Source organism: Carcharhinus amblyrhynchos, chromosome 5, assembly GCF_965287045.1.
Source record: "Carcharhinus amblyrhynchos chromosome 5, sCarAmb.v2.hapA, whole genome shotgun sequence".
In the NCBI taxonomy this organism is placed as follows: domain Eukaryota; kingdom Metazoa; phylum Chordata; class Chondrichthyes; order Carcharhiniformes; family Carcharhinidae; genus Carcharhinus; species Carcharhinus amblyrhynchos.
Window position 1 is genome coordinate 82243321 of NC_137328.1, and position 14733 is coordinate 82258053.

Here is a 14733-nt window from a genome sequence, read left to right on the forward strand (position 1 = left end):
TTGCTCAAAATGGGCATAGAATGCACTGAGCTCATGGGGGAAGGGTGCATTGTGCCAATGCTTTTACACGCCTTCATTTGTAGCCTGTTATGTCTTGCAGTTCTTGCCATTGTCGAAGGGGGTCTGTCAAAAATCACAACATCTATCTGATCTAACTTCCTAATTTCATTACCGCAACAGATATCATTAGCACGTTAACAGCAATTTAGAAGTCATTCTTTCAAATTATTTTATTTGTTCTTTGTACAATTTCATAGAATGTTCAAACCGTGATTTATTGATTTTAACTACGGACTTAAGGAATCCTTTCTAAGTGTCAACTATGGAAGAAAAATTCTGATTCAAACCAGAGGACTAACTATATCATTAATTCTACGGCCCTTGACTCAGAGTACTTGTCAAATGCTTTTATGTTCCAACAACTAAACTGAAACTGGTGGGTATTCAAGAGTTCCCAAAATGCAGCACTGACCACTGCTCTGAATTTTTCAAGTACTGCCTCCTGCTTCCTTCCTTTCCTCTGCTGAAGGACACGGCTAAATAATCTTGATCCACTATTTTCCAGTTGGCAGCTCCATTATGGTGAAGAAGGCATTCAGCATGCTTGGCTTCATCGGTCAGAACATTGAATACAGGAGTTGGGATGTCTTGTTGAAGTTGTACAAGACATTGGTAAGGCCACACTTGGAATAATGTGTGCAATTCTGGTCACCCTATTATAGAAAAGGATATTATTAAACTAGAAAGAGTGCAGAAAAGATTTACTAGGATGCTACCGGGACTTGATGGATTGAGTTATAAGGAAAGGCTGGATAGACTGGGACTTTTTTCTCTGCAGCGTAAAAGGCTGAGGGGTGAACTTATAGAGGTCTATAAAATAATGAGGGGCACAGATCAACTAGATAGTCAATATCTTTTCCCAAAGGTAGGGGAGTCTAAAACTAGAGGACATAGGTTTAAGGTGAGAGAGGAGAGATACAAAAGTATCCAGAGGGGCAATTTTTTCACACAGAGGGTGGTGAGTGTCTGGAACAAACTGCCAGAGGTAATAGTAGAGGCAGGTACAACTTTGTCTTTTAAAAAGCATTTAGATAGTTTCATGGTACGACGGATATAGAGGGATATGGGACAAATGCGGGCAATTGGGATTAGCTTAGTGGTTTAAAAAGAACAAGGCGGCATGGACAAGTTAGCTGAAGGGCCTGTTTCCAGGCTGTAAATCTCTGACTCTATGAAGCAGTGCTGTTGAGATTACCAATGACACCACTGGACAGGAACATATGCTTCCTTGAGAACTTATCTCCGTGTGAGAGAATATGTCTGGGGTTACTGAAATTTTCTAGGTTAGGTATCTGGGTTACAGCAGACTCATAGGTGGATGCACAACACAGCCAGCTGCTACGAAGGTTGAGCAATCACTTCTCTTTTCACAATCACCTGCAAGTAGAATTGGCCATGGTGGCACACTGATATTAGCACAGTTATACAGATTGCCTGCTTTCCAATTAGGTAGTAAAGAACTACCGTCCAACAGTTCAAATACACTAACACATTTAAGAGCACTTACTTTCTGCCTGGTGCAAAGAAAATAAATATTGGGATGTGAAGTATATTCTTTGTCTTAGCTTTGAAGTTCCTTAATGAGCTGTAGTTATGTGCAAAAATTGAAAATCTTGAAACAACCCCTTCCCTCTTTCATGGCAACAACATACCCCTTACAAACAAGTTAAAGGTTGTTTCACTTACCACCTTGAGCTTGGGGAATACTTTTTCCAGTGAAAAATATTCCATAAAGGTGGCAAATCCTTCATTTAACCAAAGGTCATTCCACCATTCCATAGTAACCAGGTTACCAAACCACTAAGGAGAAAAATAAAACAAATTCAGGAAAAGAAAAATTCACAATAAAGCTGGTATGAACTCCCCATTAAAGAGATTAAGCAGCTCACTGCTGACAAACTCCAGAGATGTTTGGAAAATCGTCACCTAATTCTAGCACCAGTCCTTAAGAGAAAGATTACAGTTTATAGGTATTGAGAATTGTGAATTAAAGTTAGTTGAACCAGTTAGGGAGTCTCAACTCTTTCATCACTGAATTCATTAGCCAACATCACTAGAGATGTTGAACAGTTAGACATCTTGTCAAAGATAGTTAATAAATACAGCGCAAATCAGCATGAGAAATACAGTAATGAATATTCTACACATGTGGGCATGACACAAATGTCTGCAGAAAACAGGTTCTGCAAAAAAAAAGGTCGTTGGCATCTTTAACAAATTTATTTACAAGCCGCTGCATGAGGTGGTGTCAAAAACTCCAGGCAGCAGGCTCTTTTCTGTGGCCAGAATATAAAGAAAATAAAAAAGGAAATCCCTGGGGCAGAGGTGATGGGTTCGAACAAAGGATTGACAAACACAGCTCTTGGCCTGAAGATGCAAGGTTAAAAATGCAGGAGATCAGGTTTTACAATTTGAAGTAGAATGAACATTTACATTATTTATACTTAATGGAACATTTTCCCCCTTAAAAACTGAACCATGACTCATTTCACATGGAAGAGGAAATGTTTAATACACTGCTAATTCCCTCTGATCTGCAGCATTTCCAGTATTTAAATGTCAGTGGCTAAAAGCAGTTTTTGATGTAGATATTTTCCACTTACTGAACAGGGGAGCAATTGCTGTGGAGAGATCAAAAGATTCCCAACAGCCAGTTAGCTATGTTACAGCACTGTTTGAAATTATGATCAAATATATGCTCTCTACTGTCACCCCAATACACCCTAAATATTGTTATCCATAAAGCAAAGTAAACCAGTTTATCAGTATAGATTGTGCTCAGTAAAAAGGTTTGTGCAATGTATTCACACTAGCCATCAGGACAGATTTTCAGAATATTTCACCTTCCATTTTTCTCCCAATTTACAGCTTTGACCAATCTTTTTTGCAGGGATTTTCTGTTCTGATGGTCTTTTGACATCCCAAAAGAATCATCACTTTTAGAGGAGCCTTGCAAATTTGATTAATTTCTCCCAACTTCAACAAACATTACAGAAACATTATCTGGTCAGTGTCACATTACTGCTTTATGGGAGCTTGCTTCGTACACATTTATCTAATATGTTTTCTGCAATACAACAGATTACACTTCAAAAGCTTATCATTTAATAAAGATGTCCAGTGATTGTGAATACATTATATAAATACAGATTTTTTTTCCATTAGCAATGACAAATTAAGCAGGTATGATAGCAGCATTGAAGGGGCAACTGGATGAATACATGAATAGGATGGGAATGGAAGGATACGGATTCTCTAAGCGCATGCGGTTTTAGTTTAGGCAGGCATCATGATTGGCGCAGGGTGGGAGGGTCAAAGGGCCTCTTCCTGTGCTGTACTTTTCTTTGTTCTTTATTTATTAATCACAAGTAGGCTTGCATTAACCATTGCAATGAAATTCCCTATTTGCCACACTCCAGCGCCTGTTCAGGTACACTGAGGGAGAATTTAGTCTGGCCAATGCACCTAACTCACACATCTTTGGACTGTGGGAGGAAATTGGAGCACCTGGAGGAAACCCACACAGACACAGGGAGAACGTGCAGACCTGACACAGACAGTGGCCCGATGCTGGAATTGAACCTGGGTGCCTGGTACTGTGAGGCAGCAGTGCCGCCCCATTGTGGAAGGGGATTCCTAACCAGCTAATAAGTTTTATTGGCAGAATGTAGTCTTTCAGAGGACAAGAAATTACTAAAGAGTTAAATGATTCTTAAGACAGCTAACACAAACAATTTTACAAATATGCGAATGCGGGAAAACAAAATTTAAAAAGTAGTTATGATTTCAAAACATATATGCTGATATTTTATGATATTTTAAGGTATTTCAAATGCATTGTTCACTTTGGTCAAGCTAAGTTACCAAAAGATATGGTGGTAAATGTCATTAGTTTAAAGCCAAAAGTCTGGGAACTAGTTAGTCAGCAGCATTCTTATCGAAAGGATTCCATAAAGAAACGTATCTTGCACCTTCCACAGAGGGGTGGTATGGTGGCACAGCGGTTAGCTCTGCTATCTCACAGTGCCAGAGACCCAGGTTCGATTCCAGCGTCGGATCACTGTCTTTGTGGAGTCTGCACGTTCTTCCTGTGTCTGCGTGGGTTTCCTCCACATGCTCCAGTTTCCTCCCACAGTCCAAAGATGTGCAGGTTAGATGCACTGTCCATGCTAAAGTCCTGTTCCATGTTTTATGTTTAATAAACATTTTTACATCTTTGCACAGAGATATTTGCCTTGTGAGTTATCATATGGTTAACTGAGGTACTTGACAGAGATTTGTATTGATGTATCATCGTTAAATGAAATTGATTTTAAGCTAATGAAAGGTGAATTATTGATTAGAAAAAAGTATAATTGACCCGTATTTGACTATGTACTTCACATCTTTCAGAGAGGTTATGTCACTCTGTTCCAGAGCTATTTAAGGCTCCAGTTGGCTGGACATTTGTATTGTCTCATTCTATGTTTTATGTTTAATAAATTTTGTTATGTCTTTGCATAGAGATATTTGCCTTGCGAGTTTTGTATTGTCTTAGTTTAAGATACAATTGGCCAGCTTTTAAAATTTCCCCACAACATCCACTAACCTGCTGCACCAAGTAAGCTGCTAATTATCTCATACTTAGTTAGGTACAAAAGCAAATCATTTATATAGATGTTAAACGACCCTATTCTGCGTGTGAAAAAGGCATGACTAGGCACAAACAAGAACGTAAAATGTTAATAAGAGTAGTGCTGCAAAATTAAAAATACAAAATGAAAAGTAACAAGATTCCTTTCACTGCTTTATTCTTGCTAACACTGTATCAATGGCCGAGCTCCCAAGTGCCTGAATTAGATCAGCACTCCAGTAGGTTAGTGCAAGACTTCAAATAAAGCTTGTAGGCTCCAGGGAGCCACACGCTGAACATCCGCAGGAAATAAGCAAGCATATAATCTTCTAGACAATGAGGCTTCCTGGCAGTTTGAAACGCAAGTTGTTTACATCAGAACCTAATTAACGTCACAAAGTTATCATTCAATTTGCCAATAACTATTCCTATCTAATGAAACAGACAGTATTTTGTTAACAAAGAGAATTATTCCTGTTGTGTATTACAGCTTGAGCCCGAACATTTAAAGCAACATAACACACAGAAACTGAAGTCAAAATGTTAGGTAATCCTTGCCCAAACTCTTGCTGCCTGTGCAATAATGCTCCAGAAACAAGCATGATCAGACAAAACAAACTAATACCCATTATCCAACAGAAGGATAGGATTACTGAGACGCTAAAAACATACTGTTGTTAATGTGGCTGATCATTCCCAAAAACCAAAATCTGAAATCACTTAAATTCATACTTTTATTGAGAAAGACTGCAGTTGCCTAGTACATCATGTTTATTTTGTTACTTTTATGCAATGAACTGAACTGAAATCCCTCACACTCTCGCCACTTTTGTAATTTCCTTTAGCTCTACAATCCCTCACCCCCAAATGATTAATTGCTCCTCCAACTGGCCTTTGGTGTATTAAGCTCATTCCCCCACTTCCGCTCCCACCAAAAGATGGGAGCATATTTTCAGCTACCAAGGCCTCATGCTGAAATCCCTGCCAAAATTCTATGAGCTCTCTGTCTCCATGTCCTCTTTCAAGACTCGACATGAAACTTATTTTTAATGGAAGATCCTTCTGGTCGCCTTTCATAATATCCCTTCATCAGCATCCATTTATTCCTGATTACCCTAGGAAGCTCTTCTACATTAAAGGCATTATATTTATGCCAATTATTCCAAATTCAAAGATCCTGCTGATTTGATTTATTATTGTCACACATATTAGTATATAGTGAAAAGTGTTGTTTCTTAAGCGCTTTACAAAGCATGCTGTACATAGAGAAGGAGAGAGTGCAGAATGTTTGTATCATACAAACATGAGCATAAGTTGCAAATCTGATTATCTGTGGCTTTCCATTATGTAGCATGGAAAGGCATCTCTCCATTATGGGAATTCGATAGAACATATTTTGCCTTCATCACACTCAGATTTTAAATAGGTTTTGCTTCACACCAATCAATGCAGGAAATGTCCAAGGTGCTGGTGAATATGTAAAATACCAAACATGTAAAACAAAGACCATGGTATCATTGCTGCTCATTACAAATATTTGTTTTCCTACACAGCATGTGGAAATTCACTAGGGCCATTCCTGGCCTAGATTCAACACTGACTATTGGCATCTTCTGTAAGTCACTTGCCTCATTAATATTTCCAATTATGCCATAACCCCTCCGCATAGACCTCACATTTTGGAGAGAGGAAAATCATACCACCCCATTGGATTGCTGCACAAGTCCCAGAGGTCAAATGGTGGCACTTTAATCCTCCATGCCCTCTTTCCTGCCACACCCTATCTCCAAAATAGTCTTGGTCAATCAGGTGCTTCAAATCAAGAAACTAGAACCCAAATTAATATGGGTATAATTCCAATCAGTCTATTTCTTTTCTGTAGTTAGCAAGTATTTACTCATGTCCTAGCAAAGAACAGCCCCTGGTGCAAAATCAGAGTAGCAAAATTTCATAAGTTCATAAAGATATAGGAGTAGAATTAGGCCATCGGTCCATCAAGTCCACTCCGCCATTCGTTCATGGTTGGTATGCTACTCGTTCCCATTTTCCTGACTTCTCCTCATAACTCTTCAACCCATTACCAATTAAAAATCTGTAACTCCTCCTTAAATTTACTCACTGTCCCAGCATCCATTGCACTTTCAGGTAGCAAATTCCACAGATTCACAACCTTTTGGGAGAAGTAGTTTCTCCTCAACTCTTTTTTAAATTTGCTACCCCTTATCCTAAAACTATGACCTCTCATCCCAGAATGCCCCACAAGAGAAAGCATCTGCTCCACGTCCACTTTATCCATACTTTATATCATTTTGTATATCTCAATTTGATCTCCCCTCATTCTTCTAAATTCCAGACAGTATCGGTCTAAACTGGTCGATCTGTCTTCATATGACAAAGCCCTCATCTCTGGAATCCAGCTAGTGAACCTCCTCTGAACTGCCTCCAATGCCACTACATCTTTCCTCAAATAATGGGACAAAACCTGCGCACAATACTCCAGGTGTGGTTTCATCAATGCCTTGTATAGTTGCAACAGTACTTCCTTACTTTCATATTTTATTCCTTTAGCTATAAATGCCAACATTCCATTTGCTTTCTTTATTGTCTGCTATACCTTCATGCTAGTTTTGTATGACTCATGAACGAAGACACCCACATCCCTTTGCACCAGAGCACCCCAAAGTCTCTCCCCATTTAAGTAATAAGTCACCTTCCCAATTCTCCAACTATAATGTATGACCTCACTTATTCATGTTAAACTCCATCTGCCACATTTTGGCCCACTACCCTAACCTATCTATATCCATTTGTAAGGTTCTTATTTCCTCATTGCAACGGACTGTCCCATCTGCTTTAGTGTCATTTGCAAATGTGGCTAGAGAGCCTTCTATCCCTGCACCCAAGACATTAATAGATTGTAAATAGCTGGGGCCCAAGAACTGAACTCTGTGGCACCCCACTTGTTACTTTTCTCATCCAGAGAAACAAAATTATCCTGACTCTGTCTTTTGTCCATCAGCCAGTCACCTGTCCAAACTAACAAATTACCCCTAATCCCACGTGATCTTACCTTGTGAATTAACACTGACAATTCTTTTTTGTGCAGCTATCAACGAACTTTAGATAGGAAAAAATTGTAGCATCCATTTTATAGTAACTTCATTGCAGTGTTAATGTAAGCCTTACTTATGACTAATAAATAAACTACTTTTACTTCATTCAAACACCATCAGGTGGTGAACATAATGAAAGTTAGCTCGCTTTGTAGACCTTATTTCGGCAACAAAAGATGGGGAAAATCAAAAGATTGCAATGGTAATGCATTTTCTGCAAGCAAAATAATTGAGAGCTTACAAGGAGCAGGGCATGAGTCCTCAGTCAGCCTCAAGATGCATATAACAAGCACTGTACACAGAAGCTAGTACCATCAGAACGTGGTGGTTTCAGGCTACAGAAATATTCACACAAATTACTGAAATAGCAATTATCATACATTTTATTGCCCGTTTAAAACTTATACTTCAAAATATTTGAAGCTTGACTAAAATACCTGATGAGCCAATTCGTGAGCTATCACTATGCTAATTGTCTGTTTGTCCAGTATTGATGCAGTCTCTTCCTCGTAAAGGAGGATTGCTTCTCTGAAAGTGATTAGGCCCCAATTTTCCATGGCTCCTGCTTCAAAATCAGGGACAGCCACCAAATCTAGGAAAGGGAGAAAAACTTCAATGCAAGGAATTCCAAATGAGAATATATTGCAGGCACATGTAAACAATTACTAAATTACTGTCATGCTTTCCAAGATATAGTGTGCTAATCCCTACCTAATGAACAGAGCACATTACAAATAAATGTTATATCATAAAGTGATTTTGCTTTTTGACAAAACCAAAATGCTATGTGGGTGATGGAAGTCTGGAAAAAAATCCAGAAAACACTGGAAATACTCAGTGGGTTAGGCAGGATCTGCGGGGAAAGATCAGCTTCAATGTTTCTGGTCAATGATCTTTCATCGGATTATATTTATATTGTATCTACTAGACCATTAAGTCAAGCAGCTTCTATAGGTGAACGTTTGCAAAAACTTTCCTCAGTTTGGCATTTAAGTTTGCCGATGACCCTAACGTAATCCACACGGGCAGTGGCACATCTGTAGGTAGGTAAAGTATCAAGGATTATCAAAGGAAGGAAAAACAGGTCGAGTTACAGATGAGCCTTGATCTTGAAATGAACGGCAGAACAAACCTGGTGGGTTTGTTTCTGTTCCTAGGTTCAATGCTACACCATATTTTTTTGTAGTGAAATATAATTTTTAAATCCTACGTTGCACATGAAGTGGAAAAACCTGCTTAATTCACATCATCCTGTTTAGTCATGTTTATTTAAGCAAAGAATAAAAATCTGATCGAAGTGACAGAAGACTAATATTTTGCATTGCTGTAGTGCTTTCAAGTTGTGTAGGTTAGCTCTGAGAGAATAAATAAATAAACAAATAATAAATTTAAACCCAGCATCCAAAGTGGGCTATTTCCCTCAAGCTATCAGAGTTTACCAGTTTTAAAGCTCAATAACAGGTAGTATTTTGCCCCCTCAACTGTAAAACAAAATCAAACTGTTCCACTGTGAAAGTGATTGAGAAATTAATTTCAATTCAGACCCTTTCACGGCACGGTGGCACAGTGATGCCTCACAGCACCAGGGACCCAGGATCAATTGTGGCCTTGGGTGATTGTCTATGTGGAATTTGCATGTTTTCCCAGTGTCTGCACGTGTTTCATCTGGATGCTCTGGTTTCTTCCCACAGTCCAAACACAGGCCGGTTTGGTGGATTGGCCATGCTAAATTGACCCTTAGTGTTTGCCGGGGGGCGGGGGGGAACGTGCGTGCGAGGAGGAGGAGGAGGTTAGCATGATAAATACATGGGATTACAGGGACGGGGCCTGGGTGGGATTGCTGTCAGTGCAGACTTGATGGACCAAACAGCACTGTAGGAATTCTATGATTCTAACATCGGTGAAGACTTCCATCCTACTGGTATGTACTGACTTCATGCTCTGTTCTGGGAGATGAAAGGAAAATGATCACTGTACCATCCATTCCCTTGGCACTCATCTCTATTTAGTATCAGTACAAACTTAATAGAATTCTGCTCAGTCTTGGTGACATTCTGAAACAGCTGGATCTAGAATTGTCAGTCTATTTGAAATGCTCTGCAGTAAAGAAGCAGCTTTCACGGCTCAGTTGAGGTTGCAGTTTCTCAATTACAATGTCTACTGAAGTAAAACTGAAGACTGTTCATTTAAAAGTTACAGCTGACATTCTGCAAAGCAATTTCTAACATGCACAATTAATCTTGAACTCTGAATGCCATCATATTTAACAACACGAGAAAAGAATTTGGCAGTATAAAACAATCAGCTAAGATGAAAGTTACATGGTGTGATAACATGGTCAGGCCATGCAGTAATGCCTTCAAGGGCATACCTTCACACAGAAGGCAAGGGAATATGGAAGGTAGCCATGACTCCCTCACAAATCCAAATGGTGTTACTTCAGCAAAATCAAAACATTTCAGGGTGTTAATTTTGCTCAGTTTTGTTTTGTAAATCACATCCAACTGTTCCTTCAGGGCTGAAGACTTTCCTCAATATGCTGAATATATGTAGGAGTGGGGCATATTCTAAGCACGAAGATTCTACGTTCACAGGCCGTTACATAGGCAGTAAGTTAAAACCTGAATGAGATCATATGCATGATCCCCTTTTAAATATTTCAGTGTTAGGAAACGCCAAAATGTAATGTGGAGGCACATCATATGACAATCAAATACTTGGCCAAGTACCATTATACAGTATAGATATTATCAATCTCAGTAATGTATAGACCGCAGCAGCTTGTCCAGGCTCTATTAAAACGTATTTTTATTCTAACTTACCTAGTTTCTTTAAGGGATAGGATATATTGAAGAAGTCCTCATAAAACTTCAGAAGCTTCACTGCCGATTCTAGCGCATAACGCATTTGATCCATCTTGTCAGGAACAGCGTACACAGATACCTAGTCACATTCAAGGGAACAAGATCAGAAATACTAAAACAGAGTTACATCACTAGAAAACCACTTGAATGGGCTGAGCCTACAGGGCATTAGCCTTTTAAAGATGACCTCACCTCCACGGTGAGGACATCCTTGGTTGTGTAGTGGGACAATACTGCGCTAAGTTGGAGAGGCAAATGACAGAAGGAGCAATACTGAGCATTGATGAATCAATGTGGGCAATGAGCAACAGCAGCGATATTGTGCATGCAACGTTAGAATCCAGTGCATCTCTTACTCTTTTATCCAAAAAATTGGGAAGCCTACAATTAATGCATCAAGGAAAACTCTGTACTTTTACCAGATCCTGTTCGCTGTGGTGTTGGGACAACTAGGTAATCAGAATGAAGAGGTGGATGAATGACTATCCACATCCTTAGGTGGTAGAGCCTAACACGTGTGTATGAGACTCGGCCAAAACTGTTGACTAGATAGCTCTACTTGGCTTTCTCCCGAGGTCATATATATCAGTGTCCAGCTAATTTGGCTCACTTGACATGAAATTAAGCAGCCGAGAGCACTGGGTGCTGCAAAGACTCTACTGCCAGCTGCTCTCTGAGCCAAGCTGCTCTAAAGAATCATGGCATTTGTGAAAGTTTAAAGTTATCAGGCATATCACGTCAACAAAAGAGAGAGAAATCTAACTTGGCCAATTCCCATCCTACCAGTCTTTCTTCAATTATCAGTAAACTGATACAAGGAGTAATCAACAGTGCCATGAAACAACACCTACTCCTAAAACAATCCATTTACCAATACTCAGTTTTGATTTCACTCAAGCCTAAAATTCTGGCCTATGATTCCAGGCCATTACGGCAGGACTTTGAGAGAAGTATCTTACTCAGTTAATGTTCTGAGGACCCAGGTTCAAATCCCACCATGGCAGATGGTGGAATTTGAATTCAATTTAAAAATCTGGAATTAAGAATCTATTGATGACCATGAAACCATTGTTGATTGTCAGAAAAAGCTCATCTGGTTTACTAATGTTCTTTTGGGAAGGAAATCTTCCAACCTTACCTGGTCTGGTCTACACGTGACTCAAGTCACAACAATGTGGTTGATTCTCAACTGCCCTTGGGCAATAAATGCTGGCCCGCCAGCAAAGCCTGTGTCCCACGAATGATTTAAAAAAAACATAGCGTACTGGAATTTCAAATTCAATCTGAGGGCAAGAAACTGGAGCTCAACATTCGCATTATGGAGTTAAACAAACGAAATATCACAGACATGAGGGCAGATTGGTCCTAGTGGAGTGAGCAGGAAGACTAAAAACTAGGACAGTTGATGAAAGAAGCAGATATTTAAGGAGATATCCAAGTGTTCCCAACGAAAATATATTCCAGAGAGGAGGAAAGCTGGTGAGAGGGATGGAGATGGGGTAAATTATGAAAGAAAACTAGTGTAAAATATAAAAACGGACAGCGAAAGCTTGTATAAGTACAAAAAGGGAAAGAAAGTAACTTAAGTGAATGATGGTCCCTCGGAAGAAGATAAGTCTAAGGATTTAATAGCAGGGAATGCAGAAATGGCTGAGACAATAAATCAATATTTTGCCTCCGTTTTCATAGTGGAGGACACAAGTGCCATCCCAGTAATAAGAGGTAATGCAGAGGTTATAGAAAGGAAGGAACTTAGAACCATCATGATCACTAGACAAATTTGCCGAGCAAACTATGGGATTAAAGGCAGACAAGTCCCCAGGGCCTGATGGCTTGCATCCTAGGATCTTGACCCATTAGTTACAATATTCCAAAATTCCCTGGATGTGGGAAAGGTCATGATGTGGGTATGCCGGCGTTGGACTGGCGTAAACACAGTAAAAAGTCTGACAACACCAGGTTTTAGTCCAACCTATTTATTTGATAATATACTCGCAAGCTTTCGGGTTAGCCCCTTCGTCAGGTGAATGGAGAGTTCTGGCCTCAGGCAGAGCATATAAAGCACAGACAGTTTAGAGATTACTGATTAGAATGCGAATCCTTACACCTAACCTGCTGTTCAAGACCTGAAGTGGCTGATAATGTGAGTGGAAGGAGCACTGATCACAGTTTAAAGAGATGTGTATTGTCTCCAGACAGTACAGTAAGTGAGGTTTTGCAAACCCAGGCAAGTCACGGGGGTTACAGATGGATCTTGGGTTCATGTCGCACTATCTGTAACCCCCGTGACTTGCCTGGGTTTGCAAAACCTCACTTACTGTACTGTCTGGAGACAATACACATCTCTTTAAACTGTGATCAGTGCTCCTTCCACTCACATTATCAGCCACTTCAGGTCTTGAACAGCAGGTTAGGTGTAAGGATTCGCATTCTAATCAGTAATCTCTAAACTGTCTGTGCTTTATATGTTCTGCCTGAGGCCAGAACTCTCCATTCACCTGACGAAGGGGCTAACCCGAAAGCTTGCGAGTATATTATCAAATAAATAGGTTGGACTAAAACCTGGTGTTGTCAGACTTTTTACTGTGGGAAAGGTTCCAGTGGATTGGAAAAATGTAACTCTCTTATTCAAAAAGTGAGGGAGGAAATTATGTGTCAGTCACTTAACATCCATCATTGGGAAATTGTTATAACCCATTATTAATTAATAACAGGACATTTACAAAATCATGGTTTTATGAAGAGTAAATCATATTTGACTAATTTGCTTCAGTCCTTCAAAGATGTAACCAGCAAGCTGGATAATGGGGATCCTGTTGATATGGTATAACTGGACTTTCAAGAAGGCATTTGATAAGATGACACACAAATGGTTAATACATAAAGGTTAGTTCACATGGGATCAAGGATAATTTATTAGATTGGATAGAGGATTGGCTATCCAGCAGAAAATTGGGATAAATGGGTCTTTTTCTGGTAGGCAAGATATAACAAGTGGGGTTCGGTTCTCAGGCCCCAACAATTTACAATCTAATGACTTGGATGCAGGGATAGTAGTACCTTAGCCAAGTTTGTAGATGACACTAAAATAGTGGGATGGTAAGTTGCAATAATAAAATAACCAATTTACAAATGGAGATGGATAGGTTAAGTGAATGGGACACAATTTGGCAGATGGATTTTAATGTGGATAAGTATGAATTTATCCATTTTGGTAGAAAAAAGGCAAATTTTATCTAAATGGAGAGAAACTTCATGGTGCTTTGGTGAAGAGGGATCTGGGTGTCCTTATGCATGAATCACAGAAATCAAGTATGTAGGTACAACAGGTAACAAGGAAGGAAAATGGAAACTTGCTTTATTGCTAAAGGAATACAATATGAAAGTAGTGAAATATTGCTGCTACTGCGTCAAGCATTAGTGAGACCACACTTAGAATATCATGCACAGTTTTGCACCCCTTTCTGAGGGATGTAGTTGCATTGGAAGTGGTCTAGAGGAGGTTCATTAGGTTGATTCCAGAGATGAGGAATTTCTCATACAAAGTTTAGGCCTATACTTCCTGGAGTTTAGAAGAATGAGGGGATATCTAAAAGGGGATTGACAAAGAGGTTGTTTCCTTTTGTAGGACAATCTAGAATAAGACCTTTTGGTTTTAGGCCAAGGCTTGGTACATTTAAAACAGAGACAAGGAGAAATTACTTCTCTCAAAGCATTGTGAGTCTGTGGAATTTATCACCCCTGGGCTGAAGTGGACTGATTTTTAATCAGCAAGGACTTGAAGGGCTATGGTGAATGGGCAGGAAAGTGGAGTTGACGCCAAGATGAGATCAGTCACGATCATATTACATGGTGGAGCAGGCTCGAAGGACTAAATTACCTACTCCTACTTCTTATGTTTCTATGAGCTCTACCTATCAGCTCAGTTGGCTCGACTGCCGGTTCATGATGCAGAGTGATGCCAACAGCATTCCTGTCCCAGCTGAGGTTATTCATGAAGGCCCTGCCTTCTCAACCTTGCCCCTGCCCGAGGTGTGGTGATCCTCAGGTTAAATCACCACCAGTCAGCTCTCTCCCTCTCAAA

General features: G+C 39.7%; 1 protein-coding gene across 1 annotated transcript in view; it reads right to left on the minus strand.

Moving 5' to 3' along the window:
• lnpep (leucyl/cystinyl aminopeptidase) overlaps positions 1-14733 on the minus strand; it is a 100343-nt gene that overhangs the window by 41938 nt on the left and 43672 nt on the right. Inside the window, exons 5-7 of the mRNA XM_080189084.1 lie at positions 10608-10728; positions 8223-8377; positions 1747-1860 (exon numbers count right to left, since the gene is read on the minus strand). Of these exons, the coding sequence (XP_080045210.1) occupies positions 1747-1860; positions 8223-8377; positions 10608-10728 (390 nt within the window). The remainder of the gene's footprint in view (positions 1-1746; positions 1861-8222; positions 8378-10607; positions 10729-14733) is intronic.